Consider the following 26,258-nt stretch of genomic DNA (forward strand, 5'->3'; position numbering starts at 1 on the left):
AATGGGAGATAAATTACTATTCCAACTTCTGGAAGATATTTAAATAATTACGTAAAAAATCACACTTTACAGCAAGTTGTCCCTTACTCACATAATCCCATAATATGCAGTTTTAATAATAATCCTTGCATTTGGTATAATCCCTTTCATGTGGAGAGCACGTTTCAAACACATCACAGGATTTACTGCAAAGTGTAGTGATTATCTCAGCCATGAAGTGAATTATCTTCTTCCCCAGATCTACAATCTATAAAAGTGGACAAGAAAGCGGCACTTCCTTAGATCCAAGCTGCAATAAAATTTCACTTTCATTCTCATTTCTCTTCCTATTAGTCTTTTAAACTGCTTGCTTTAATACATTCATTTTTACAAAACTATATTTTAAATCATGCATTCTACAAATAACATACTCAGCTCCTATTTTTAGTTTTCAATATTTATTTAGGAATAAGGCCAACCAGCTTGTGACTTCACTACTTGTTGGAATTGCAGCCGGCTTTTCTCACAGTATAAAATTCATAAACCACCGTTGGGAATTATATGTGCTCAATTTCTGTCTTGCATATTTAATAGAGAGCTAGAATGATCACTGGCAGCGAATGTATAGCAGTATGAGGAGTAAGTAGGAAGAATGCTGCATGTGTGAGTTAAATTGCTGAAATACTTTCTTCTGCTTTCAAAATAGGCACTTCCTTCTTCTCATTAAACAACCACAAAACTGATCTCCCCAATTTCTTTGCTGATAAATAATACAAAGCAGAATGAGAGAAATTCAGAAAAAGACTGAGTATATTCTCAATCAGAACATTCTTCAGGTGAGCACGCAGCCAGATGTAAACCTTATGAACTTGTGTTTGATATAGAGCTTTATCGTGTTGAAACGTCTCAAAATGCTTTTCACAGTTTATTTTCTATAGTGTAGTAACTGTATTTGTAGGTAAAAGTGGCAGCCAACTGCCAAACAACCATGAAATGAATGATTAGTTATATTTGGGAGATTGTTGGTCAGGACACCAGGAAAAACTTTTCTTTTCAAATAGTGCCAAGGGATCTTTCACGTTCATCTGAATAAGCAAAAATACTGTACCTTCTCCACACCATTCCTTATTGCAGCATGGGAAAGCCCAGTGAACTATTCTTATCCCAAAGCTGAAAAAAAAACTTTCTGTGGTTATCCTTCAGTTTTTAAAGTAATCACTTGGAAATTGAATAAATCTTAACTATTCTTGTGTGTGAAAAACATTTCTTCTAACCTCCCCATTTGCTCGTTTACTAACTATCTTAAATTGATGTCACCTACAACAACAACTTGCATTTATACAGCGCACTTCACGTGGGGTAGCATACCAGAGCACTTGACAGAGGTGGAGTCTGACACCGAGCCAGGAAGAGAGGAAGATGACTGTAAGCACAATCAAAAAGGAAGGTCTTTAGGCGGGTTTGAAAGTGGGGAGGGAGGGGACAAGGTGGAGGGATTAAGGGAGAGAGTTCCCAGAGGTTTGGAGTGTAGTGGCTGAAGGCATGGCGACTGATGGTGGAGCTGAGGGGACGGGGGCAAACAGGAGGCTGGAGCCAGGCTGCGGGTGGTGGATTGGGGGGTAAGCAGATTGCATAGGTAGAGAGGTGCTAGGGCATGAAGGGATTTGAAAATGAGTGAAAGGATCTTGAAATCGATCCATTCAGTAACTGGGAGCCAGTGTAACCTGGCAAGGACTGGCGTGATGCGGGTACAGAGTTTTGTGCAGATGAGTATCCGGATGACGGAATTTTAGATTAATTGGATTTTGCGTATGGTGGAGCTGAGGAGACCAGCGAGGAGGGCATTGGAATAGTCCAGCCGGGAAGTAACAAAGGTGTGGACGAGGGTTTCGGCTGCGTTGGTTGTGAGGTAAGGAGGCGGGCAATGTTACAGAGATGGAAAAAAATGGTCCTGGTCAGGGAACGGATGTGGGGTAGAAAGGGAAGCTGAGGATCGAACCTAAGCTGCGCATGTGTTTCGTGAGTCTGAGGGAGAGCACAAGGAGGTTGAGGAGCTCAAATTCGCAGGAGAGAAGACGTTGATGGGAGCCAAAGAGTAATATTCCGTCTTGCCAACATTCAGCTGCTGGAAATTTGCACTCATCCAGGCCTTGATGTCCATCAAACAAACTGACTGGACATCAGTGGACTGGGAACCTCAGCTGTAGGAGTAGAAGTAGATTTGGGTGTCAACCGCATACATGTGGAAGTTGACACCATGTCTGCGGATGACATCGCCAAGAGGAAGCATATAGATAAGAAAAATAAGGGGGCCAAGGCTGGACATGGCAAGGGCAGGAGGAAAACACACTTGTTGAGATGTATTGTTTGCAGTTTGTTAACCAAACGAGTGCAGTCCCACGAAGGTGGATGAGGGAGGAGAAGCAGTGGAGGAGGATGGCATGGTTGACTGTGTCGAACACGGTGGAGAAGTCCAGACGAGGCAGTCAGGCAGATGTTATTTACCTTTGAGATAAAGAAATCCAGGACCTCTTTCACACTTGGAATCGGAAGTTATTCTAGTTATGACTCACCTACCATTGGAAATAATTTCTCCCAATTGACTATTAACTTTATCAAAATACTTCTATCAGGTAAATACCTTCTTTGTTCAGTGGAAAAAGTCCCATATACTCCAGTTTCTGCTCATAGGCCATGGAGGGGTGACAAATTTTATTTGGGAAATTGTTGGCCAGAAACTCCATTTCCTTTCAAATAGTTCCATAGGATCTTTAACATCCACATGAACAGGCAGGCAGGGTCTTGGCTTAACATCTCATCTGAAGTGAAAGTTTAAAGCATAGAAGCCATTCAATTTATAATCTTTATATGTTGGTTCTATCTCCTCCACTGAAGCTAGGTACTTTAATGCATCTGTGCTCTGTAAAATGTTATGCTGTTAAGCATTGTTCTTTGGGTTAATGTGGGCTTATTACATTTTATATATACTTTTTCTAAAAGGTACAAAATAATGTATATATGATTAAGCGAAATCTTTGGTAGTTCTAAAGAGAGCTTGCAGAACTGCTTAAGAATATTGGATTTTGCTTTTGTTTCCTTTTATGTATATCATACTCTCCAAGGACAGGGGTCTCAGTGTTGTTCTACATTTCTCATCCAGTGTCATGTCTCTGTTTCCCTTGCCAACCTTCGTCGTCGAATTAGAGAATGTTACAGCACAGGAGGTGCTATACCAAATGCTAGGATTATTATTATTATGTTTGGCCCATCATGACTATGCTGGCGCTCTGAAAGAGCTATACATTTAATATCTCTTCCCTGGCCTTTTCCCAAACCGTTAATATTTTTCAAATACTTTTCCAGTTTAGTTTTTAAACTATTATGAATTTTGTTTCAACTATTCTTGTTGGTATTATTTTAAATACTGCCAATCAATATCTAACAATGGACTATTTGGCACTGCAGTACATGCCAACTGAGAATTGGAATCAGTAACATTCAAATTTGCTAATGTAGGAAACTCACTGGCACCAGGCAAAGAATTATACCCTATCAGTCTGGGTTAGATTCAGACCCACCTCCCAGACTGAAAGGAAATGCTATTTTATAGAACTGTGAAAAAATATCCCGTGTCTGTCATCAATGTTTTGAGCATTTGACTGAAACAGGGATCTTCCTTTCGTATAACTGTATCTGATCCAGTTCATAGTTTGTGTTTTCCCTTTTATAATATGATAGTGCGCTACACATCATTTTATGATTTAATTCGATTATAGAAAGTGAACCCTTGAAAACATGAAGGTAAACACAATTACACAGATAAAGCTCAGAACTGATCAATACAGATTATCATAAAAATACACTGTTTCACCAAGCTAGTCATCTACTGAATTTTTGCAAAGCTTTTAAAATCCACAGTGATACACCAATAGAACTTTGTAGATAAGTAAAAATAAATGCATGTTTATGCAAAAATGCAAAGTTCTTGACTACAAAAGCTCTGTTTCAAGGCACCTGCCAGCAATTAATAGTGTTTGTTGTCAAAATGCAGAATTAGCCAGCCATTGCATGATTGTCTTCAGTTTTCTTATATGGTCCAATACGTAGTATCCGACTGGTGAATAAGGAAAATATAAGTTACGATAATAAGGATATGTGACAATTACAGTTTGATAGCCCAGTGTACTTAGAACACATTGAACTGTACATGTAAATACCTTGAAAATATAATTGGCTGCACAGGCTGATCGTTCTTATGGAAAAATAACAGATTGTTTTAAGTTAAAGTTACAGGGAGGTGCATGTGCATTGGAGTTGAATAAATGCTCAATTGGCTAAATGGTGTCTAAAGTAAGCAACACTGGATGTAAATTGATGTTTCCAGCAGGGAACCTCATGTTCATTTGCAGACCCGTAATATCTTGGCTCTGATTCAAGCACCTATAATAATCCTTACATTTTATATAGCGCCTTTCACATCAGGAGGATATCCCAAAGTGCTTTGCAGGATATACTATAAAGTGCAGTGACTGCTTTGTTGGGGACTGTTGCTGCCAATTTGCCAATATCCCACAAACAGCCATGGATTGAGTGACTAATTTTATTTCAATTCCACTAGCACTTTCAACATCAGGTACTACTCTACCAACCTACACAGATCAATGGGCAGCAAACCCAAGGGAATTAAATCATTCTTTATGTTACATATAAATCTATCTCCAGGTTACATATTTAGTAATAATGCTTGTCCTGTCTTGGGGTTGCAAAAGACAATTTCAGATCAGATACCAGAAAGTGTTTCTTTACCCAGAAGGTAATAAATGACTGGAACAGATTGTCAGGAAGGATGGTTGAGGCTACAACACTGGATTAATTTTAAAAAAACACAGATTGGATGACAGTAAGGTAGGTATTTTGGAGGGATGAGATCAGAGGTCTGAAGGGTCTTCTTCATTCAAACTTCTTGTGAGCTTGTGATGTCATCTGATAAGTATGGTCCGATTAATTTAAAGCAAAACATTTCCACTTTCAGGTTCAGGTTTTATGCTACAATACTGAAATTACTGTGTCTCAGTCATACTATTTTCATGTTTAAAAATCAGGAATGAATATCAAAACATTTGCCACATCATTCAGTGAAAAACCCACAAAACATCATTCTCTAATAAAAGCAATTTTTTTTTGTCTGTGTATTTTTCAATATACATTTACAAGTGCTTTCGGGCATCTTCCCGACATGAAGAATGCTACATAAATGTAAATTGTATTGTACACACACACATTTAACTATATTTTTTTCCATATTCTTGACCTGACAGACATATATCAACAAATTTAGTGTATGGGAATCAGAAGCCAAATATCTCCCATGTCCTGCAGTGATTTGAGAACCTGACTTCATCAACTATTTGACCTCATGCTGTCCAGTGCCCTGGTCTGGATGTATCTGGAGAGTACCCCGTACAGTTCTGGTTGCTGTGGCAAAGGGGCTTTCTGAATACTTTCAGGTAGTCCAAGGCAGTAGGACAAGAGGGTAGAGGTTCAAGGTTCATAGGTTCAAGGCAGTAAAAGGCAATTTGAAGACAAGTAAGTAGCTCATTGATGTCACAGGCACTCGTGCCCTTGCAGAACTATTAGGTACATGTATTTTTCTGCTCTCCTAATAACAATAGCAGCAGTCAGACGATACACACAATATTAGAAGACTTTGCTACCCTCCTTATTTCTGACTCCACTGTTATTATTTCATTAACAGTCACCAGGAAACTAAATTTCTTATGACTTTTCACATGTGCGTGAGGGAATCTGACATTATCTGGCTATTTAACTGATAGCATCAAACGTTCACACACATAAAAAATGTCATTGAGTCAAATCATTATGGAATGAGAACAACCTATGTGGAGGCAGCAGGACATCCAACTCCAAAAAGGGGGTTCTCAATTTCAGGGCTGGGAGAAATGGACCTTTCTCTTTCAGAGTTGCCTTCGGAGGTGGCTTGCCTCTGGCAAACTCACAATGTAAAAGCAGCATAAGTGTCCCAAAGGACCAATTACAGTTCTCACAGCTACAACAACAAAGTATTCTTCAAGAAGAAGAGCATCTGGGAGTGCTGTACAGTGGTAGGGTTGGATGCTGAGTAAGAGAGAAGTGGGTGGATGACTAACTGACTAACTACTTGTATACACCAATCTCAACTCTATACGGTTCAAAATAAAGAACTGGAAGATAACATAATGATTCAGCATTACTTTTACCTACTGTGACAGATGGTCAGGTCATCAGAAAGTTTCTGGAGAATGGCAAATAACTTCATAAATAGTCGTGTGAAGATCTGGAGCTCGAATAAAGTCATACACAGTGCTTAATTTATCTGGTCGAGCCTGGAATACATTAAATCATCAAAATATATTACAACAGACTTCTTATTGATCAAAGGGAAAGGTCAAATTGGAATTTAACGTATTGCAAAATGATCTCTTAGTGTTTTAGTACAATGAAAAATGAACCAGTCCATGCTTTATATCACTCTTTATATCACTGGCTGTATCCATTGACCTGTTACTGTAAATCACAGGGAGGAATGTGTAAATTAGACCGAATGACAGTAAGAGGGTACTTAATAAGTCTTTATGAAAAGGAATTTCCACTAAAAAGTGTCCCAATGCGCCATTAAATAATATCTAATGAACATAGCAATAGTGGAGCCACTTGGAACCGAGCAACAAGCCATAGCAACAGTTCATATTGGACTGTATCAGCCACCATTGCTTAGTGCTGTGACTAAAATAAAAACTTTCCGAGAAATTGATTCAGTGTTTGCTTCCAGTACATCAAGAGAATAATGCAGGATACCTCAACAATTAGATTTGTAACTTTACATGCAGAGCACATTTAGTTGCTCAGGTTGCATGTATCTCACAGACAATCCCTAGGTAGCTTTTCTCAGATGAGATATGATGGCCACATCACATCTCTTCCGCCTACGCTTACCCAAACATTAACAATACAATAGCCAGCAGGTCCTACAGCTACATTATTGTTGAGGTGAGAGGAGCAATTTAAAAATGAACATCCACTTACTAACAATGTGCAATTATTAATGATAAACTACTGTGATGTGAACAGGCTGACTTTATAATACAAAAAATCTCGATGTATAAAAAACATTTATGGGTATAATCGGATGCTGCAGAACGATACGCTATGATTTGAAATCAAGGTTTCCTTCAAGTTCATTTTCTAATAACAGGGGCCACTGCTTAGTAAGCAGCAGAAACCTTGGTAAAACAAAGACTTGTTGGCTGATGTTTCCTCACCCTTGTCCAGAAATACTTGTCAATGATAGTGACCCCCCCCCCACCCCACCAACCCGTTCCACTGAGTCAAGAAGGGAAGGATTATCGAAATGAATGATGGAGGTTGAAAGGAGCAACACATTGTTGTTGAACCCTTGTTTCTTGAGAAGTAAGCAAGAAACCAACACAAATAACTAACACAGCTGCTTATTTACATCAACATAATAATAATACTTATATTTGATTTAACACCCTATCACATTACATCAACAACAACAACAACAAATTGCATTTATATAGCGCCTTTCACATTGGGAGGACATCCCAAGGCACTAGACTGTCAAGGGTTTCCACCCGAGCTGGGGGTTTGAATCAAGGGAGGTGGAGAGGAAGGGGAGTGGAGTTTGAGAAAGACTGAAGGCGTGATCAAAGAGGAAGAAGTTAATACAGGCCTTGAAGGAGGCAAGGGAGAGGGTGAGGTGAAGGGACTCCGAGATGGAGTTCCACAGGGTGGGAGCAGAAAGGCTAAAGGCCCAACTGCTGATGGCAGAGCGGAAAGGCCAGTGCCTGCTGAGCAGAGGGAGCGGGCAGGTTGGTAAGGTTGCAGAGATAGGGAGGGCAAGACTGTGGAGGGCTTCAAAAGTGAGGCCGAGGACCTTAAATTGGATCCTGTGAGGGATGGGGAGCCAGTGAAGTTGAGCGAGGTTGGGGGTGATCAATTCACAATATATTCTGTGTAGCACTTTCAGATAATAATTCACTGACTTGTTGAATTGAATTGTTTCTCTCAAAATGAAAGGAAGCTGCTGTAGAAAGGCATGAAGCATCTTTAACTGTATACCTTTAACTGAATGCTGAGTTTCTAAGCACTCGGAGGGACAGAGATACCCACCTGTTGAACCTGAGCTGGTTCTGGGACAGCCACAAATTCATATATTCCATAATCATCCATTGAAGATTCATGTGCCACTGAAAACAAAAGAGTGACATTTAGAATGTTTGGAATGGTACAAAGTAGTGCATGTGAAGAGTTTGTTCTTTAACATCTCTATTCTTAAAATAAATTATAAAGAGGGATCGGGGTCTAAAATAAAGATTGGGCTACCTGTCCAGGAACTATAAATCCAAACTATGTGTTTGATCCCATTGACTGAACTTTGCTTTGTGAGATATTGGAGACTTCTAAAAGTCAAAGGTGCCTTGTATTTTCAGCCACTGCTTGAGAAGCTCCACCATCTTCTAGTACAGTATCATGTCTTTTTTAAATTAATCTAATGAGTCCTAGCCTTAAGCATCATCCTGATCATCCATTCCAGCTGTTGACTGCCATCTGTATAGAGAAAGACTTTGCGGTGTCTGGCTTCAACTTGCCCATCACAATGTGGAACTTGTAACCTTTTCTACCACTGTTTTGACACATACACTATTGTTCTACTTTTACTTTGAGTATTGTACTTAGCATTTTACAAAGGTACTATATATGTACTGTCGATTAAGTTAAGATAAAATAGATTAAGACAGGGCTCTTAATTTTTGAAGGAAGCTGTGTCAGAGGAAATCTTAATGCTTGGTTTAACATCTCATCATAAGGACAAGCCATTAAGCACCAATTTACTTGGTTCTGAGCATTACCTGACATTTCATGTGCTCGGATGTATTCTATTGGTGACCTGCAACCCAATCAAAAAAAAGTGGAAGTAGCTTAACACAGGCACTTAGTCAGAATTGAGAACAACAGATTTAGCCATCCAACAGCTTACCATCTCAAGATAACAAGAACACAAAATTAGTTCAGATCAAGAAGACCTTTTGTCTCATCTGATCTCATCACTTCAGAATACCCACACTACTGTCCTCACATCAAAGCATCAAACTGCTTTTTAAATGAGTCCAGTGGCCTGTAATGGGGTTAAAGCAGAACATCTCTAATGTGCATTCCGTTCCTGAATTGGGGAATGACTTCTGAGTAAATGGTAGAGCTCAAACCCAGTTGAAAATGTTTTTGGCTGCCACCTTAAATTACTGTTTAAAAGTCACCTGTCTCATGCTGCTTTTCATGATATCCATTTAGTTTAGTCATCCTGTAAAGTAGTATGGTGCGGCTGCAACCTAATGTTCAAAAGTTCAACTCAAGCCACCAAAAAACGTAAAGAACCACTTTATGCCATGAAGGCCTTGCTATATTTGTGGGTTACACCTTTTATCTTTGTAGGTCTCACCTGCCCAAGTCACTGTTTTTTTAAATAATCCATGTATTTAATATAGTGCGTATAATGATAATAATTTCATTCTTTTCCTATAAATAATGTTGAAACATCTCAAAGTATTTCACAATTTTTTTTCTATGAAGTGTAGTGATTGTGATTTAGAGAAAAAAACAATTTAAGAAAATAATCACATCCAGCAGTTAACTATGATGATAATTCTTATAATTAATATAGAATCTTATTACTTCATCAATACATCTCAAAGCATTTCACAGGACATGACGTACAGTGATATGACTGTGTGTATCTTGTGGGCCAAAGTGGGAACCAATTTGTGCATAATATTTGAGGGACGCGGCGGTGGAGGGGAGCTGTCCAGCACCTTGGGAACATCCTCCCAATGTATAAATACAATTTTTTGATTGTTGCCCCACAAACCATGGAGTGAGCGACCAATTTTACTTGGGGTATTGCTGGCCAAGACACCAGGGGAAACTCCCTTCTCTTTTCAAATAGTGTCATGGGATCCTTAATGTTTATCTGGACAGGCTGACGAGACCTCAGTTTAACATCTCAACCAAACAATGACACATCCGACAATGGAACACATCCTCAGCACGGCACTGGACTGTCAGCAAAGACTATATGAGTTCTAGTCCTGACTTGGAACTCGAACCCATAACCTTCTGACTCAGAGGCAAAAGTGCTACCAACTGAGTCAGGATAAATAAATCACATCAGAAAAAAAGAAGTGGTCAAATTTGTGATATTCCTTAATGCAACATGCACATTCTGATGCACACCACTGAAAAGAAATAGTTAATTCAGATTTATTAGATCAAACATTTTACCAATTAACTCTCATCAAAAAAGGCAATTAGTGAAAATTGGTAAAATCTTACTTTAATGGTTCTTAGCTGCAATATTCTCTAACAACTCAGAGATCTCATAAAAGTATACTCTATATATCTAAAATTAAGCGAAATTGAAAGTTGGAAGATTTACCTGTGATACAGCTCCTGTCTGATAACTGTAAGCAAGAGAAGCACACCGTTAAACAGGTTTCATCTAATCATGCTACAGCTATAAATTTATTGAGAATGAAACCATTAAATAGCAGATATTTCAATAAGCAAGAACTACTGTATATACAACTGTGCTGGCATTAAAGTTAGCAGGAAGGACTGTGCATGCACCAGTGTTAGTAATGATGAGAAGCCTGTGTTTGCATTGCTATCGGTAATACAATTAATTACAATTTACATTCATATAGCTCTTCTCATGTTGGGAGGAACTCTCAAAGCAATTTACAGAGCTGGATGGGCAGCTGAGCTGGGAGTGGGAGCCAAGGGGTGGTGGGGAGAGGAAAGGTGATTGAAAGTGCAGACAATCTCACTTGGCTATTGTAATACTACAGCCGGATCCAGGTCAGAAGTGGGTGTCAAACAAGAGAGTGCCAAGAAAGGTAGGCTTGTGTTTTAATAAACAGAAACTTACCTTTTCGTGGATAACATCGTCTGAAACAAAAGTAAAAAAGCACACACACAATCAGAGCCAAGGAGATCGCTACAATGATTGTTAAAGAGTGAAGGGAACTTCTGGTGTGTTTCTTGGCTTCTTGACCTGTTGAGGAAAATGTATTGTACAATCAGAGCAGGTTCAGTGAAATGTACCTTCCAACTGTAATGGTGTTCTTGCGATCTATTTATAATAACAATAATTTTTGGATATCATACAGTGTCTTATCACGTCGTTGAGATGTCTCACTTTCAGTTCTTTGGAGAAGAGTTCCTGTGAGTCAGACAGGATGTACTGCTGGTTAATAGCAGGATTCCCTGTTAGCGACTCTGGGTCACTGTTAGTAAATCTCATTGTGGATCACTGTTTTGTTGGCCACCTCGCACGCGTACCATTAAATGCTGCAGTGAGACATCTTTGCCTGCTCTTGATGTCCACTCAGCACTAATTGGCACTGGTCCCATTTCATTATCGTGTCAAGTGATGTTCGATTGAATGCTGAGAAGCTTTTGGACAGCAATTACAAATGCATTTATTTGCCTTTACTCAACAGTCACCGTGTTCATTTTGCACAGAACCGATTTGTTGAGTTTTATGGTTAAAACCGATCGACAGGCTGCATTGTTATTGAATGAAGCAGCTATCACTGTGGTGATCTCATCTGAAGTGATTACAGTGAAACATTAGCAACAATGAGCACCTGCTCTTCCTATTTGCTTTCATAATACACCTGTCCTGTAATGTGAAGCCTTCGTGAAAACATTATGTCAAAGTGTGAAAACAGCAGCCCATTCAGCGCTGACAGTCAGTTTACATTTTACAGCGAGCTCACTGAATCCTGGAAGGTCAATAAGAGCTCAAGGAGATCTGTAACAGCGTTTCTTATAATAACTCCAGATATGGCAAAAACAGTGATCGTAATGAATGGATAATATCTATTGAACCTGTAAATATAAAACAAAGGAAATGCATTGTCCTCTGCTTTTCTGTGTGAAGGGTATTATAACTCATGGCTAGGGGTTACACTCAAGCGATTATATCTCGAGTCCCGTGAACATTTTTTTAATGTAATTTGGGGTTTTATTTTTCGGGAATTTCATGTCATTTTGTTTTATCCATTAAAAATGTTGTCTTATTTAATTTTATTAAATTTACATTGATGAAATACTTCAAATGATCATATATAAATTCCCTTTGTGAAATGGACTTTCCTTATGCAGAACGTTTCTTTAAGGGGAGCTGGGAGGGCAAAGCCCTGAGGAGGACCCCGGTCAGTGCTCTGAGCAGCCCCTCTCCCACCCCCTCAGGGGCGCCCACAACTTCAGGTCCAGTAGGCTGCTCATCAGGGCAACCTCACCTCTGAATGGCCAATAGACCTGTCAGTCAAGCCTTGAAGGGGACTTACTGATGGGCACCATGGCATCCTGTGTTTGTTTTACAATTTTTTTCATTTTATTTCATTTAAAATGTTGCTTTTCATTTTATTTCATATTTGCAAAAAACAAGGGCCCCAATTATATCCCACTGTTTCATACTGTTTACGATATCTGCAATACATACAAAGCGTTACGTTAACGCTATGAAAAGATCATGTTGCACAATGATGCTTTGCAAGGTTATTACAACAGGTTTAGACAGAAATAGGATCTAAATGCTGTTTGGATGCTCACTTCCTCTACTCTGGGTTCCTCATTTTCCATTTTCCAGCCGGGCCTCCGACTCCCAAGGAAACCTGTCACCATGCTTAAGAGTATCCAAACCAAACAGAGTTCCATGCATCCTGAAGGGACACATCCTGCTTACCTAACCCCAGAGAGTATTAAGAGCGGGTTATTCAATACTTACTCAGGATTCAGGGCAAAGAGGGACGGACTCATGTGGAAGCTGGTGATAACTAAGAAATTTGCGGAAGAAATTTGCGGAAGAAATTTGCGGTGTTTCCTAACGAGCTCCTTGTGATTGTTATCACAGTCACATTAACTACACTTACAAACTATGTTGAGCATCTAACAATTGGACTGAATTTGAAAACTAAACATACACATTACTGAAGAACACTGCTGATGCTAGAAATCTGAAATAAAAATAGAAGTCTTTTGATGAGAGATCATCGACCTGAAATGTTAACTCCCTTTCCTCTCTCCATAGAGATTACTTAAGGGATCGCTTAACAGCCCCTTGATCCCTTAAGTATGGAATATGAATTATGCAGATATGCTAGAAATGAACACTCTCCCCACCCTCCCACCTCACCCCAACTCTATGGAACTGGGAGCAGGAAGACAAATGTGCAGCCAAGAAATTTGGAATTCAGAGCAATGTTAATGAGGGACTACATCTGAGTAATTCTTATTCAGATTCTTATTCAGAACTTACAGTCCCTCAATTCAGGCCTCAAATTAGACCCAATTGTTCTCCTTTAGAATTATTTTTAAAATCCTGTCCTGCGTGTTTTCACGATCCACTCATGTCTCATAATTGTAACAAATGCAGATATCAAGTCTTTAAATTTAATCCTTTTTTGGATAACCTGCAATATGTCAGATAGCGGGAACAGAGTCAAAGGTGTTAATTGAATCTCTGGGAACTTGTGACATTCACAATCCACTCAAACCTTGCTTTCATTATTCAACACACCAGATCAACTCAAATCAAATTCAGCATTTTGTCATTTGCTGTTCAGAACCCAATTATTCTGTCTACTCCATGACAGCACCAACATTAAGTTGTCTGGATATAAAATACAGCTTCTAAGTATAATGTAGAAATAGAAGAATGTAGAAAACCACTCACACTATTCACAGGTTAAATTACAAAAGCCCTATTCTATTCAGAAGGTACAGCTACTGATGTGGACATGTTACTGCCACTCACACAGGGTACATCTCAGTCCCTATTCCCCAAACAATCAGAGAAGAACCAATACCTTTTTCTGAGTCTCTCTAAACTGCTCAGGCAACAAACTGCAGTGGACATTTTAATTATTCCAAAAACACATCATTAGGTTCCAAAACCCCCTTTGACTGGTAGTCAATTTCGGCTGGTGACAGGTTCGTGTCCTCCTGGTGACAGGCTGCCGTATTGATCTGAAGCAGCTAAAAGCATAGTGCAGGTGGTGCGAACAAACAAATACAAAGTCCCTCAACCATCAGTGTGAAGGAGGTTGGGCTTGGGAGCGTCATAAGATGATTAATTGAGAAGGTGGCAGCCGTTTTCTTTCACAGATCTGAGTTGTTACAGATTTTAAAGTGCACTTCATTCAGTTTTGGGAGGTTATGTTTCCGTTTCTAATCTGTTTCTCTGGTGGTTTTGTTGTGAAAAACTGCCGACACTGCTGGCTCAGTGGTACTGCGTAAGTACACTTTACTGATTTCTCTAACAGACAGGAATAGTTCACATGTCTGCCAAGCCAACTTAAGACCAAGTTCCCCAACAGTAGCTAATAAGACCGCTTTGTCCTAAAATTTTAGATGATGAAAAATTGTGGTAAATTCTTGAAATCAGTCTTAATTTGGAAGCTTCTTCATTTGTGGATGAAGAGTAAAAACAACTTCTAAATTAAAAAGGAATTTAAGATTTTTTTCTCCATTTTGCAGTGGAGATCTAATAGATCTAATCAGTCATGATCTATAACGGTGTAACAGACTTGAGAGACTGAATGGACTACTCTTGTTCCTATGTACCCAAACTTAAATGTTAAGGCAGGCAAAAATGAGGTGAAATTTCAGACCTGAAGTCTGACTGCTCATTTAAATTCCCAGCAAATAAATTGATTTGTTCTCAAATTCCAGATCTGCCTAATAGATGCATTTCACACATGGCATCTAGCTTTAGTGGGAACTAAACCAGCCTTGAAATCCAACATTCAGATATCACTATGAAAACCAATCGTTGATGGACAATGTTCAAACCCTGCACCCACCTGCTACAGAGAGTATGAGTGTGACCTGAGCTTCATCCCGTTTGCCAGTGATGTTGTTGTACACGCAGCATGTGTAGTCAGCTTTCTCAGGGGCTTTTCCAGAATTGATTCTCAGCAGTGGCCCCCACTGAATGGGTCTTGTCTCGTTGTTGGATTTTTGAAACCATGAATAGACATTCGGTGGGTTGGAGCTGGCTGAACATTTGAACAAGATTGGCATTCCTTTGCCAATGGCGAAGACTCCCTCACGGATTTTATATTGGGCTTCTGAATTCACTGTCAGATCATAGGGTCCATCTGAAAAAGTTCAAATGCAAGCAGCATTACACAATAGTAATATGAGGGTAGAATGTGCCTTTTAAAACATTCCTCTGTGTGGAGAAATACTTCCTGACATCAGTTCTATCCATTTGTGTTCGGATTTTGTAATGGGGGCAGAACCTTCAACTCCAAGCAAAACGGCACACCTTGGGATATCTTCCCAATGTGAAAGGCGCTATATAAATGCAATTTGTTGTTTTGTTGTTATAATGGATCCTTCTATCAGAGGGAAGAGTCATCCACTATCTATAACCTGTCAATTCCTTTCATTATTTTAAATACCTCAATCAAGTCACCCCATAACCTCCTTTGTTTTAAGGAATACAATTCCTTTCATTACAGCCAAACTGTTTTAGCCCACCAAATAGTTCAGTGAACAGTTGCTGGACATTCTCAAATGCTGGTATATTATTCAGAGTTTTGAGTCCCCGAAATTAAACACAGTCCTCAAAATGACGATTGCTTTTTGTATCTGGAGCAAGATATCCTTGCTTTTATATTCCAGACCACTTGTAATAAAAGTATCTTATTTGGTTTACGTGCTGTTTTCTGCACATGTGAACTGGATTTTGATGATGCGTGGAGTTGAACCTCTAGATCTGTTTGCTCACCTACCCCTCCTAGTGCTTCTCCATTAAGGACAAACTCCCAATCATTATTCTTCCACCCCAACTGTATTAACTAACACATTTTAATGTTAAACTTCATCTGCCATAGTTTGTACGGATTTTCAAAAGGCGTTTGATAAAGTGCCACATAAGAGACTTGTAATCAAAATAGAAGCCCACAGTATTAAAGGGACTGTGGCAGCCTTGATACAGAACTGCCCGGGATACAGAAAGCAGAGAGTGGTGGTGAATGGTTGTTTTTCTGACTGGAGGGAAGTGTGTAGTTGTTTCCCTCAGGGGTCGGTATTGGGGCCACTGCTGTTTTTGATCTATATAAATGACCTGGACTTGGGTATAGGGAGTACAATTTCCAAGTTTGCAGATGATACTAAGATAGGAAAAGTAGTAAACGATGAGGAGGATAGTAGCAGATTGCAAGAGGACATAGACAGACTGGTAAAATGGGTAGACATGTGGCAGATGAAGTTTAATGTGAAGAAATGCGAAGTGATGCATTTTGTGAGGAAGATTGAGGAGAGGCAATATAAGCTGATGGTACAATCTTAAAGGGGGTGAAGGAACAGAGAGACCCGGGGGTTCATATAAGTAAATCTGTGAAGGTGGCAGGACAGGTAGATAAAGCTGTTAAAAAAGCATATGGGATATTAGGCTTTATAAATAGGGGCATAGAGTACAATAGTCAGGAAGTTATGATGAATGTTTATAAACACTGGTTAGGCCTCAGCGAGAGTACTGTGTTCAGTTCTGGGCACCCAACTTTAGGAAGAATGTCAAGGCATTGGATAGTGCAAAGGAGATTTACCAACATGGTACCAGGAATGAGGCCTTCAGTTATGAGGAGAGGCTAGAGAAGCTAGGATTATTCTCCTTGGAGCAGAGAAGGTTAAGAGGAGAATTAATAGTATTAAATAATAATAATCCTTGCATTTGATATAGTGCCTTATCACGTCTTCGAGATGTCTCTAATCGCTTCACAGGATATACTGTAAAGTGAATTGACTGTATATTTTGTGGGTGAAACGCCGCAGCCAATTGCGCACAGCAGTGTCCCACAAACCGTTGTGGAATGAGTGATCAAGCGGATTATTACCCCGGAAAAGCGATCCGCCAATCGACTAACAAGCTGGCTCCTACTTACTGCTAGGTGAAGGCATGTATGTGCGTGTGGAGTAAGGAAATTTGCCCAACGTTTCGTCCTGACCGGCCCGGGAATTGAACCCAGGTCCTCTAGCTTGCGAGCCGATAGCTCTAACCACTGAGCTACAGGACTCCATAGAGTTGGCCATTCCGTAATATTCAGAGGTTGGGGGGGATCTCAATGGCAGCCTGGAGGGGTGGGGGTCACACAGGCTGGCTGTTCCAGGTTCTTCACCATGGACTATACGAGTGAGTATAAAATACTGCTCAGGAAGGTGTTCATAGTGACACAGTGTCAATTGCTCTCATAGGCTGGGAGGGTGGGGGTGGGCAGTCAGGGGAATCCCTGCTCTGTACTGGGGGGCGAGTAGACCGAAGGTGGCACCGTCTGTGGGGACTTCCACTCGCGCTGTCCAGCCTGTGTGACAGTGGGCGGGGCTGTGTCTCAGTGTCGGGGAGGCTGGGAACCCTGCTCACAAACAGCTTCTTCAGGGGAAAATCTACCTCCATCTCACCTTTGCGTTAACAGAAGTTTTCAAAGTTATGAGGGGATTCGATAGGTGGAACAAGGAGAAACTACTGGTGGGGGGATGGGGTCGGTACTCCAAGGGCACCGATTTAAAATAGTTGTTGAAACTACCCAGACGCTGTAGTGATCTAATATAACATAGGGTATAATTATATTGACATGAAGCATCACACTATCATGTGATAGGCTTATATTTACAATATGTTTGCTTCAATATTAGCTTTCACAATAAGATAGTTACATGTGAATCTCCATTTTTTAAAATTGAAACTCAGATAAAAACTTCAATTGTCAAAATCATGAAGCGATTTTATAACCAAATACATCACATGTTCCTTCTGTTTATTAACCTGATAAAGCTTCTCGCAGTGCAACATTTGCAAACTTCATTAGTACTTCCCAAAATGTGTAGGTGAATGCATAACAACCTCAGCTACACGCTAAAATGTTTTTCAAGAAATAATGGCTAATAACAATTACTGACTCATGTAGAGTTTGATGCCCTTTCACCATATTGTAACATCAAGTTAGTGTTACCTTTGAGCTTCAAAGTTTAAAGGAAGTTTAAGGTTACTTTGAATTGTGACTTTATTTTGACATCTTTAGAAATATTTTTTGATATCTTTGCCAACACAAACATTAGGTAATACTAATAAGCTTAAGATGAATATCAAAAAACATTGTCACAAACTGATAGTGTGTTTGGACGAATGCACAACACATACTTTATATTGGGAGATAGTATCACTGCACTTTCACAATAAATTAACAATGAGTAATTGTCTTCTTTCTAACCACAACAAGGAGGACCAAGGTGGACCAAGGTGAGATATTTTAATAGATATGAGTCACTTAAGACATCTGTCACTGTTTAATATTGAGACTCAATGAATGTAAACAAACAGAGTACAATCTAGCTGGTTATATCATTTGTTCTGTATTATTCTGAAATACAATGTAGATTGCAATTTTCGTACTGGAAAAATACATGGCAACTTCTTTAGAAATTCAGCACAAACCAATGACTAGCCTGGATTTACTGCAGACCGGCCTGGGTTTGTCAACTTGTCGCTGGTTCAGCCTTTCTCTTCTCTGCTCAAGGAAAATATTTCCACAAGAGAATATTGTCATTTCATCAGACAAGTGGTGGGAAATTAACCTCACTGGGATAGAGGTGTTAATAGTTTGTGAGGGAAATAGCAACTGCAATTGGTGTACAAAATGGTAGCTATATCTGTATGCAGTAGTGAGTCCAGCGCTCACACTAGTTGGAGCCAGTCCTGTTACGCATATGAAAATCGTGTGGATAATGGGATCTATGTATTTGCATTTTGATGTATGTGTGTGTGTGTCTGTCAAGCTGTTTCTCTTTTTTTTGTGTATTTGTTGCTGTCTCTCCAAATATTTGTGTAGGTGTGTGTGTTTCTCTAAACTTATAATTCTCTTAACTGTAACTGTGCTTAGTTTCGTCTTGTATTGTCCTTGCGCTGCCAGTTGAGTCTGTCTCCATTATAACCACAATGCTGGATGCCTCATGTACATGCACACAAATGAAAACAAATCTTTTCGCTTCTACATTGGAGCTAATGAAGATTCTCAGACACGTGAATAATTAACGTATAGATATGCAAAACTGTACTCATTCACATTCAGATTAGCTGGAATCACATGTGCTTAACAAAAAAAGATGCACATTGCAGTGGCTTTGAATGAGGATGTAATCCAGGTTGTGTTGTATAGAATGATTTTTTTCTGAATTCTCAGACACTAGGATGATGCCAGACATGAATTATATTAATTTACAGTTACTGTATATTAATTTAATCCAGTATTTGGGAAGTGACAGTTGAAGTCTCAGTTTTGCAGCTGTTTATTATGATGATATTTCTATCATCCTAAGCAGGTAATATGCACAAAAAAAACTTGCTGGCCAACACGCACCATCAAGCTGTGTTGAGACACATAATTTATAAATGATGCAGACACAACTAAGTAATGCCACTTGCCCCATGAGCTTTATTTTCTATAATCTGTCATTCTAACAATGTGTAATTTATTTATAGCAATCTGGTGTCTTTAGTAGGTTCATCTGCACTGATCAGCAAATGTAGCAAATCTTTTGATGTCCTTATGATGGAAAGTTCCATTACAGGAACACATTGAAAGATGTGAATGACTGGAGCAGAATAAGTCCCTTTTGGTTCTTCTTTCTAAGATAATATTGATAATGTTTCTACTATATTACATTCAGCAGAGATAGGTGACTAGAAAGCTGTTACAGATGTTTATGTAGTCCACTGGAGGTCTATCTTATTGGAAGCACTACCTATGACTATCTAGGGGCACTTGAATGCCACCTCGACTTAGAATGTAAGAAACTTTAAAGTTCACAATATATTGTGGAAAATTCTTAACTTCAATCTTATATTGGAGGCCAAGTTTCCTCAGTTCTTAAAAAGAACTGGTTTCTAATTTAAGACTGAATTGAAGATTTTTCCACAAGTCTGAGTAATCTTACATTTCAGGACAAAATGGTTTTACAGGCTAGAACACCTGAGATTTCAGGTTTCAGTTCTCACTGTGAGACCAACTAGTGACTATTCTCCTTGGGGAGAAGGTAAGTAGAATCCACTTAGCGATGAGCTGGCTCCAAAGTGACCTGCTTTTTAATGGAATGTCACAATCGAGGCCACCTTGTGATGGTCTCAGTAATCTGGTTCCTCAGATAGGATGTTTGTGTACTGCAGGGCACAGCTGATGACAGGACAGCCAGCCTGGCTCATCGGCAGCACTTGAAGGGGCAAACCAGTCACTGGAGGCAGGGATTTTTCCCACACAGGAGAGAGTGTTCATTCCATTCCATTTGCTTAGATGACATAGAAATGTGAAACTCTGAATGATTTCAAATCACTGCAAAAAAAGTCCTAGCGTTCATACCCAGCAGCTCCATAAATTGAACCAAATGAGGATAAAGTGAAGAAAGTGACTGTCAGAGTCATTTCCTATTCTCTGCTCCAGGTATTTGGGGAGTGAAGATCACAATCCAATTCAATGGTGGTTTGCATTCTAACACTGGAAGTCCACGTATCCTAGAACGATTTGGACCACTGGTGGTTTCAAAAATCAAGTGACATTGAAAAGCAAATCATTTATCGGGTGTTAGTTACCCATAAGGTATGGTGCGTTTTTACGTCTGTTAACTGGCATTAGCTCCATTCAGAATTAGGAACATAGGAACATAGGAATTAGGAGCAGGAGTAGACCATTCAGCCCCTCGAGCCTGTCCCGCCATTCAATAAGATCGTGGCTGAATCTTCTAACCTAACTCCATCTGCCTGCCTTATCCCAATATCCCTTAATCCCTCTGTCCTTTAGAAACCAATCAATCTCAGTCTTGAATATGTTCAAGGACTGAGCATCTACAGCCTTCTGGAACAGAGAATTCCATAAATTCACTACCCTTTGAGTGAAGAAGTGTTTCCTCAACTCTGTTTGAAAGGGCTGTCCCTTAATCTTAAGACTGTGATCCCTAGTTCTAGATTCTCCAACCAGGGAAATAGTCTTGCACTGTCTACTCTGTCAAGCCCCATAAGAATCTTAATTGTTTCTATAAGATCACCCCTAATTCTTCTATATTCTAGAGAATATAGGCCTAGTTTCCTCAACCTATCCTCGTAGGTCAACCCCCTCATCCCAGGAACCAACTTCGTGAACCTACCCTGCACCCCCTTTGAGGCGAGTATGTCCTTTCTTAAATAAGGAGACCAAAACTGCACACCATATTCTAGGTGTGATCTCACCAAGGCTTATAAAATTGCAGCAAGACTTCCCTACTCTTGTATTCTAACCTTTTTGCAATAAACGCCAACATGCCATTAGCCTTCCTAGTTGCTTGCTGTACCTACGTACTAACTTTTTGTGACTGGTGTACAAGGACATCCAAATCCCTTTGAACACTAACACTATCTAGTCTCTCCCCCTCTAGAAAATAATCTGCTTTTTTGTTTTTACTACCTAGGTGAATAACTTCACACTTCCCCACATTATATTCCATCTGCCACCTTCTTGTCCACTCACCTAGCCTAGCTATATCCCTTTGCACTCTTTTTGTGTCAGCCTCAGAGCTTACTCTCCCACCTAGCTTAGTATCATCCACAAATTTAGATATTTGAAGTTCTATGTCCTCGTCTAGATCATTGATATAGATTGTAAATACTTGAGGCCCAAGCACTGATCCTTGTGGTACTCCACTAGTCACATCCTGCCAATCTGAGAAGGACCTGTTTATCCCTACTTTCTGTTTTATTCCAGTTAGCCACTGTTCGATCCATGCTAATATATTGCCTTTAATTCCATGTGCCCTAATCTTCTGTAGTAGGCTTTTATGTGGCACCTTGTCAGAAGCCTTCTGAAAATCTAAATATACTACATCTACTGGTTCCCCCCTATCTAACGTGCTAGTTACATCCTTAAAAAACTCTAAAGGATTTGTTAAGCATGACTTCTCTTTTGTAAAGTCATGGTGACTGCCTAATCATGTTATGTTCTTCTAAGTATCCCACTAGTTTCCCTAGTACTAATTCTTTACTGATGTTAATTTCCCTAAGTTGTTCACTAACATTAGCTTCTTGGTTCCCCTCTATTTTTTGGTAAGTTTTCAGTGTCTTCTAATGTAAAAACAGAAGCAAAGTATTTGTTTAATGACTCTGCCATATCTTTATCCCCCATTATAATTCCTCTTGTCTCTGACTGTAGTGGACCCACATTCACTTTTGCTAGTCTCTTCCTCTTTATGCATTTGTAAAAACTCTTGCAGTCTGTCTTCATGTTCCTAGCTAGTTTGCCCTCATAATCCATTTTCTCCCTCCTAATTAGTTTCTAAGTCTTTCTTTGTTGGTCTCTGAAGCCCTCCCAAACCTTTGGCTTTACTGCTCTTTTTGGTAGTATTATAGGTCTCTTCTTTTAATTTTATACTTTCCATAATTGCTCTAGTTAGCCATGGTTGAACCACTTTTCCTGTGGTATTTTTATTCCTCAAGGGAATATGTGATCGCTGGGAATTATGTATTATATCTTTAAAGGTTTGCCATTGCTGGTCTATTGTCATATCCTTTAATCTAATTCCCCAGTCTAGTTTAGCTAAATCCTCTCTCATACCTGCAAAGTTGGCTCTATTTAAATTTAAGACCCCTGCTTCGGACTTAACTACATCACTCTCTAACGTAATGCTGAATTCCATCATGTTATGGTCACTCTGCTGTAGAGGAGCCTTAACTTCCAGATTGCTGATTAGTCCTATTTCATTATATAAAACAAGATCTAGGATACCCTGTTCCCTGGTTGGTTCCTCAGCATACTAATCTAGAAAACTATCTCTAATGCATTCTATAAACTCCTCTAACTTACTTTTGCCAATTTGGTTTTCCCAATCTATATGAAGATTAAAATCACCCACTATTAGTGTATTTCCTTTGCTACATGCTTCTCTAATTTTCTGGTTAATACTCTGCACAATACTGTGACTCCTGATCGGGGGTCTATAAACTACTCCCACTAGTGTTTTCTGCCCCTTATTATTTCATAATTCCACCCATACTGACTCTACATCCTGATTTTCTGATTTAAAATCCTTCCTCTCTACTGTTTTTATCCCATCCTTTATTAGCAGGGCTAACTTCCCACTTCGTTTTCCACGTTGCCTATCTTTCCTTTATGCCAAATACCCCGGAATATTTAGCACCCACCCTTGATCCCCCTGTAACTACGTCTCACCCTGTCCTGTCTCTGACTAGTAACGTAATCTATACGTTCCCTGAGCCTCATGGGAGTGACTGGCTCCAGGATGAAACTATCCAGGAAGCTCTCACTTCCCCTAATACTGTGCATTGTCTGCACCTCAGATTCCAGCTACTCTGAGCTGGAGCTTCCTCAGTTGCAGACACTTGCTGCAGATGAAGTTGCCCGGGCTCAGGCTGCCCTCCATCAACTCCCACATACCGCAGTCCTCGGACATCACCTGCCATGCCATTCTCTCCTCTCTCTCTCTCACTCTGGATTTTAGGGATTTTTAAAACAAAAATGATGTTTTGTTAGTTTGTTTGTTAGCCATTCCATAGAGATGTCCACCTAGTTTTTGTTAGTTTTTCGTTAGTGTTTTTGTTAGTTCTACGTTTTCCCTGGTTAAATATGACGTCACTCTGATGTCACTTGTGATTTTTTTTACAGCTTCCCCGCTCCACCCTGTCGCAGCTCCGCCCTCCGACGCGTATATTTTATTGCGATATTGCTTTTATTACATATTTTTCATTTTCCATATTTCTGCCACTGGATTGACAATTTGCAGCTCTGGAAAAAAACTGATCATCTTCCTCCAGGGGAGGTAAGCAGGGTTTCTTTGGAGCTGAGCTTGTTCCAAGCTAACAAACGTGCAAACACACACACAGACACAAATATACACACATATACTCACAGAAACACAGTGATCACAAGATTACAAGAGAGGTTTGGATGAAGAAAGCCCTTTGATCCATCTGACCTCATCCTTCTCAGATTGCCTCACATCACAGAATCAAGCTGTTTTATTAATATGTTCAGCGTCCTAGCCTCAACCACCCTCTCTGGTAAGCTGTTTCAATCATTAATTATCCGCTAAGTAAAGAAAACCTTCCTGGTATCAGGGACGTGATAACTGCATGTAGGTAGCTACTTTTTATTAGAGGTGCAGATAAGTTATCACATTACACTAAGGAATGCAAACATTATAACCACGCATGCAATAGAAACTGGAACCAGAAGTAAGTTTCATCGCAATACCTTATTTGAATTAATTTTCTTTGCTATAAAATATACATACTGAAGCACTTTGTGTCCCAGCTCCGTTCCTTTCTTTCTCGCCAGTCCCTCTTTGAATCCCTCCAATCCGGCTTCCGTGCTGTCCTTAGCACGAAACAGCTCTGGTCAAAGTCACTAATGACATTCTGAACATCTGTGATCAGGGCTCCCTCTGCCTCCTTGTCCTCCTCGACCGCTCTGCCGCCTTCGACACTGTCGACCACTCCATCCTCATACACCGCTTCTCCTCTTTACTTAATCTTCACGGACCTGCCCTTGCCTGGTTCGATTCCTATCTCTCTCACCACCTCCACTTTGTTGCCATCTAACGGACTATCCTCCAGCCCCCGTGCTGTCACGTCTGGGGTCCCCCAGGGCTCTGTCCTTGGCCCTCTCCTCTTTAATATCTACATGCTCCCCCTTGGTGACATCATCCGCAGACATGGGGTCAACTTCCATATGTATGCGGGTGACACCCAACTCTATCTTTCTGCCTCCACCCTCAACTCCAGGACCACTGCTGTCCTGACAGACTGTCTGTCGGACATCAAGTCCTGGATGAGGGCAAATTTCCTACAGTTGAATGTGAACAAGACTGAGGCCCTCCTGATTGGCTCGCGCCAGCGCCTCAGCACCTCAGGCTCTGGCAGCATCAACCTCCATGGTTGCACACTTCAACTCACCAGCCAGTCAGGGACCTGGTGTCTTGTTCGACCCTCAAATGTCTTTTCTTCCTCACATCCAAGCCATGACCTGCTCTGCCTTCCCTCACATCCGTAACATCGCCCGACTGCGCCACTACCTCACCCCTCAGGCCGCTGAAACTCTTGTTCATGCCTTCATCACATCCAGGCTCGACTATGCAAACGCCCTGCTTGTCGGCCTTCCCAACTCCTCCATCCACAGGCTGCAGATAATCCAGAACTCTGCAGCCCGTGTCCTCTACTGCACCAAACTCCGTGACCCTATCTTCCCCACTCTCGCCCGACTCCATGGGCTTCCTATCCTTCAGAGGATTCAGCTCAAGATCCTGGTCCTCACCTACAAAGCCCTCCATGGCCTCGCCCCACCCTACCTCTGCGACCTCCTAACCCCCTACCAACTCGCCCGCACCCTCCGCTCAGCCGGCTCCGGCCTGCTCCACATCCCCCCCGCACCCGCCACACCATTGGAGGAAGAGCCTTCAGCCACTCTGCCCCCAACCTCTGGAACTCCATCCCCAAGTCACTCCGCCTCGCCCCCTCCTTAGCCTCCGTCAAGTCCCGCCTCAAGACCCTCCTCTTCGACCATGCCATCGGCCACCCCTCTTCCTCTCCCCTCCCTTCTCCCCCCTGACCCCAGCTCGGGTCTGAAATGCTGTACACTGTCCAGCATCTTGGGATGTCCTCCCGACGTGAAAGGCGCTATACAAATGTAATCTTGTTGTTGTTATAGGAGACATGGGCTAGTGGTTACTGTTGTCATGGTAGAGCCTCTGACAGTGAATTTCTGAAATTCACAGCACTAGCGTAAAGAATGAGAACAATAATCTGCATGAATTCCTAACCTAACAGTGTTGGAGGAGACAGTCATATGACACAAAGGGTTATAAACTGTGAGATTCAAAAAGTGATCTGTAAATATTGAATCCCGCATGTGTTACGGCCAGATGCTCCAAAACTCTGGTTGGATACTGACTTCCTGGAAATCGGAACTGAGATTGATGTCTGAGTGAATTCCCTCTACAGTCTCGCTTAAAATCCTTCCACAGTCTTGTTGCACCCTATCTCTGTGACCTCTTTCACCCAAACCAACTCGACTGCTCCCTTTGCTCAGTGAACATTGGCTTGATTTGTGTCTCCCTCCCTATCTTGCATTTTCAGTCATTCTGCACTGCTCTCTGGAATT

General features: G+C 40.6%; 1 protein-coding gene across 2 annotated transcripts in view; it reads right to left on the reverse strand.

Annotated features, from left to right (window-relative positions):
- Nucleotides 1-3,651: 3,651 nt before the first annotated feature.
- Nucleotides 3,652-26,258, reverse strand: part of hepacam2 (HEPACAM family member 2) — a 34,891-nt gene continuing 12,284 nt past the window's right edge. Inside the window, exons 4-10 of one of the 2 annotated variants that reach the window (XM_007905315.1) lie at nt 14,925-15,221; nt 10,982-11,107; nt 10,490-10,514; nt 8,910-8,947; nt 8,170-8,246; nt 6,241-6,362; nt 3,652-4,093 (exon numbers count right to left, since the gene is read on the reverse strand). In XM_007905315.1, coding sequence (XP_007903506.1) covers nt 6,261-6,362; nt 8,170-8,246; nt 8,910-8,947; nt 10,490-10,514; nt 10,982-11,107; nt 14,925-15,221 — 665 coding nt within the window. In that variant the 3' untranslated portion in view covers nt 3,652-4,093; nt 6,241-6,260. Of the gene's footprint in view, nt 4,094-6,236; nt 6,363-8,169; nt 8,247-8,909; nt 8,948-10,489; nt 10,515-10,981; nt 11,108-14,924; nt 15,222-26,258 lie in introns of both variants that reach the window. The other variant, XM_007905316.1, reaches the window with a different exon arrangement.

The sequence above is a fragment of the Callorhinchus milii genome, unplaced genomic scaffold, assembly GCF_018977255.1.
Source record: "Callorhinchus milii isolate IMCB2004 unplaced genomic scaffold, IMCB_Cmil_1.0 Scaffold2, whole genome shotgun sequence".
Lineage (NCBI taxonomy): Eukaryota > Metazoa > Chordata > Chondrichthyes > Chimaeriformes > Callorhinchidae > Callorhinchus > Callorhinchus milii.